The following is a 3,696-nucleotide window of genomic DNA, read 5'->3' as shown; positions in this document are numbered from 1 at the left end:
GCAGACTTTGAATTAAAAGATTGAACATTTCCATGTTTGAGCTGAGACTAGTCTGGTGTACTATTTTGCCAACAGTTACCAGGGCATTGCAGTTTTTACATGTTCTTCCAAAGTTGTTTATTTTTTGTATATTACTTGTTAGCTGGCAATGCTTTAATTTTCAGCGCATTTGGATTTATTCCATATTGCAGACCCAGCACTTGAAGGCAGGTCATGAACCATATACAAGCACCGTTGGTGCCCTTCGTCGAATATATACCGAGGAGGGCATTCGTGGCCTCTACAGGTATGTCTCATCTCTGGGATGCCTGGATAGTGTACATTGTTCTTTAAGCTGATTGTTTATTTATATTGAACAGCGGCATTGTTCCAGCGTTAGCTGGAATAAGTCATGTAGCAGTTCAATTTCCTCTTTATGAATCACTGAAACAACATTTTGCTGAGAAGAGTAAGATATTTATTATTCTTTTAAAATTTAATAAAATAGATCATTTCTGTTTATGTCCTTTGGGGTATACTGTAGTTGATTCTATTGGTTACACTTAAGCCCTACAAAATCACTGTGGAAAACATTTGAGGTTTATAGTTTGCATGATTATCACCCGTGGATCCAAATCCAGGTTGTAATATAGGAACGGATGGTGTGAGCTGATAATGATAGTCTATTTTTTTCCGTTTAGTTATACGATGTTATTCATTTAAAAGTTCTAATGGTGGAAGACAAACTTTCAAGGTCCTACTTCATTTTTTTGCTTCTCACTCACTCACTCACTCAGTTACACACACACACACACACACACACTCTCTCTCTCTCTCTCTCTCTTTCTTGTGTTGCAAGTTGGAAGTACTCGCCCGTTCTTATGATGGGATATATGTGTGGGTGATGGGTTGGACAGATCTAACTTGAAAATTTAGAATCTAGTATAGGAAGTTTTAGAAAATGGAAATAGACAATGTTATTAATGTAATAGACTCTAAAGTTCATACATATTTTTTGTTGTTTTTAACTCTCCTTCGTTTGTGCTTGCAAGTTGGAAGTACTTGCTTGTTCTTACAATGATATGTATGTGTAGGTGATGGCTGGGACAGATCTAGCCTGAACATTTAGAATCTAGTATAGGAAGTTTTAGAAAATGGAAATCCACGTTATGTTAGATCGCAGCTTTAATAATATGTACAGTATTTGTCTGCTTCGAATTTTAGAGTAGATCTTAATGCTGCTACTTATAAGACCATCCTCACGAATTGTATTATTATCATATTGGTAAATTTTTTAGCAAGTCTGTCGATGTTTTGGTCTGAAAGGTTTTGCTGAATTATTATTATTATTATTATCTAAATCAGAGGGTATCAGTCTGGAAAACCTAAGCAGCGGAGATGTCGCAGCTGCATCGTCAATATCAAAAGTTATGGCATCAACCCTAACATATCCTCACGAGGTAAGGTTAAAGGCCAGACATTATTCTCTGTTTTGATGAAATATGATATCAACCTATTACTGCTTTGATAAGACTAGTTGTAAGATCATGAAAGTAAAACGAAAATATGTTACCTGCCTGTTTACTGTTTTATAGTTCGGTTGTAAGGTTGTCAAAATGCAAAGAAAATATGTTAAAGAACCTGCTTACTTAACTGCTCTGAAGTCATAATGTACGGTTGTCAAAATGCAATGACATTATATTAACTGATTAACTGCTGTGAAGTCAGGTTGTAAGGTCAAGATTACAAGAGCAAAGCTGCTCCAAGAATGCGGTAATACGCTACAAAGGAGTGATTGACTGTATTCGGAAAGTATACTTAAAGGAAGGCATTGCAGGATTTTATAGTGGATGTGGAACCAACCTAATGAGGACAACTCCAGCTGCCGTGATCACATTTACAAGTTATGAATTCTTACTGAAAAAGCTGGAGAAAATGTTTCCGTCCAGTGGACCTGAGCTTTTGAAAGACAGAGAATCAAACAATAAGAACAGCTCCTCATCTACAAATGTGAAGCCTTCTTCACCTTTGCAACAAAAAGATCGATTGCATGCCCCAGGCCAATAAAAACTGTGATCTGTCAAAATTTGTTTTGGTTATTTATTGAATTAACACCCTCATCTGATCTGTTTACCAGGAGGGTTGAGAGTAAAATTCACTCTCCATTACAAGATGCACAAATTGTGAGAAAAAAATGGGCTCAATATTCTGCGGTGCGCGAGAACGGAGGAAATCCTCAATGAATCGTTGTAGTTTACTGCTAATTTTAGTAATCGATGCTCTTGGGCAGTGGACGAAAGTTAGCAATCATCTCGATTCTCGGCTAATATTCGTTATACTAAGCCCTCCACATGGTTCTTTCATTGAGAGGTTATGGTTGAAGAGTAATTCAGAAGGCATGCGATATTGTTTGATTCTTTGCACTACAAGGAAATAAATAGATGCAAATATATATGTATATATAATGCATAGCTATGTATATGCATGTGTAAGGTATATAATTGATGCCATTCATTGGGTGTGTTGAAATGGCAATTTTGCTATTCATATCCCTACCAAGGACCCAATTTATGGTTTTGCATTTTATTTCTGTTTAGACTGGAATTTTTTTCATCAACTTGTTCCCTGAATATTTGTAATACTAATATCAATAAAATTGTTTATGCTGCAGTCTCATTGTCCTATATAATGTACATTAGATTGTATTCTCCCAATGAAAATTAGCAATATTTATTGTGGTTTTGTAATGAAAAGCATTACAACTTGCTGTTTTTGATTAATGGTTTATCGAGCAAGTTTTAAACAATGTCATCAACAAAAGCAGATATGATTGTAAAACTTATTGTATTTTAAAGTTGATATTGATCATGTTTCATATGCTTTATCGGTATGTTATTTTTAACTTAACAATGTCTTTCAATGCAAGGCAGCTTGTTATGCACAACTTAAAAGCATGATGGAATTAATTATCTTGACTCTTGGTAACCTTGATGTTTTGCATGTAGTGACCTTTTGTGCGATAATGAGAATGTTTATAATATTTATTTTCTAATACTCGATGATTTTAATTTTATTTGTGAACAATGAAAATTTGGTCTCTCTACTCTTATTGATTATCATCTTCTTACCATCAGTATGTGTCTTACTTGTGTATGTTGATATGCATGGATGGTGACTATCATGCTCTTTATGACACATACAAAGATGCTTAAACTTATGTTATTGTATCCAAAGGTTACATTAGCTCAGACTACTTGAGTATGTTTTGGTCATCATCCTACTCTAGGTGCCTTTCTTAAAGGATGACAAGGCAACTTTGAGTAGACATGAATGCTTCTAATCCAAGTCCTTGCTTATGAGTCATAACATTGTGTGCATATCCTACATAGAGTAGAGAGGCGAGTAGGTATGGGAGATTATTCTCCCACTATCCAACATTTAATGATATTTCCTCATGGATCCTAAATTTTCTTATAATGTAATTAAGTATACCTAGGTTTTGGATCATTACACCAGGTGGATGGTCAACATTATAGTGTGGCCATGGGTTTACATATTATGCGAACACTAGAGGATCAAATTTGTGACATATGGAGGGTAGGATTGTCTAGGTTACCCATTATGGGTGATCAACATTATGGTGTGCCCATCCTACAACATATAATGTGGATGAATCCAAACGTAGAAGGCTCAAAATTGTGATGTATAAAAGGTGGG

The 3,696-nt window shown here is 35.3% G+C and overlaps 1 protein-coding gene across 1 annotated transcript; it reads left to right on the top strand.

The window, feature by feature from the left end:
* The first annotated feature begins 32 nt into the window (after positions 1-32).
* Positions 33-2,649, top strand: LOC147847300 (nicotinamide adenine dinucleotide transporter 1, chloroplastic-like). Its single transcript, XM_087339341.1, has 4 exons — positions 33-286; positions 360-448; positions 1,345-1,439; positions 1,708-2,649. The coding sequence occupies exons 1-4, from the start codon at positions 33-35 to the stop codon at positions 2,044-2,046; spliced, it is 777 nt and encodes a 258-aa protein (XP_087195467.1). The 3' UTR covers positions 2,047-2,649.
* Positions 2,650-3,696: the final 1,047 nt, after the last annotated feature.

The sequence above is a fragment of the Azolla caroliniana genome, unplaced genomic scaffold (genome assembly GCF_043228905.1).
Source record: "Azolla caroliniana isolate FFs.n. ecotype wild unplaced genomic scaffold, voAzoCaro1.0.p SCAF_1224, whole genome shotgun sequence".
Taxonomy (NCBI): domain Eukaryota; kingdom Viridiplantae; phylum Streptophyta; class Polypodiopsida; order Salviniales; family Salviniaceae; genus Azolla; species Azolla caroliniana.
Note: the sequence above shows the minus strand (reverse complement) of the source record. Positions and strands in the feature narration are given on the sequence as shown.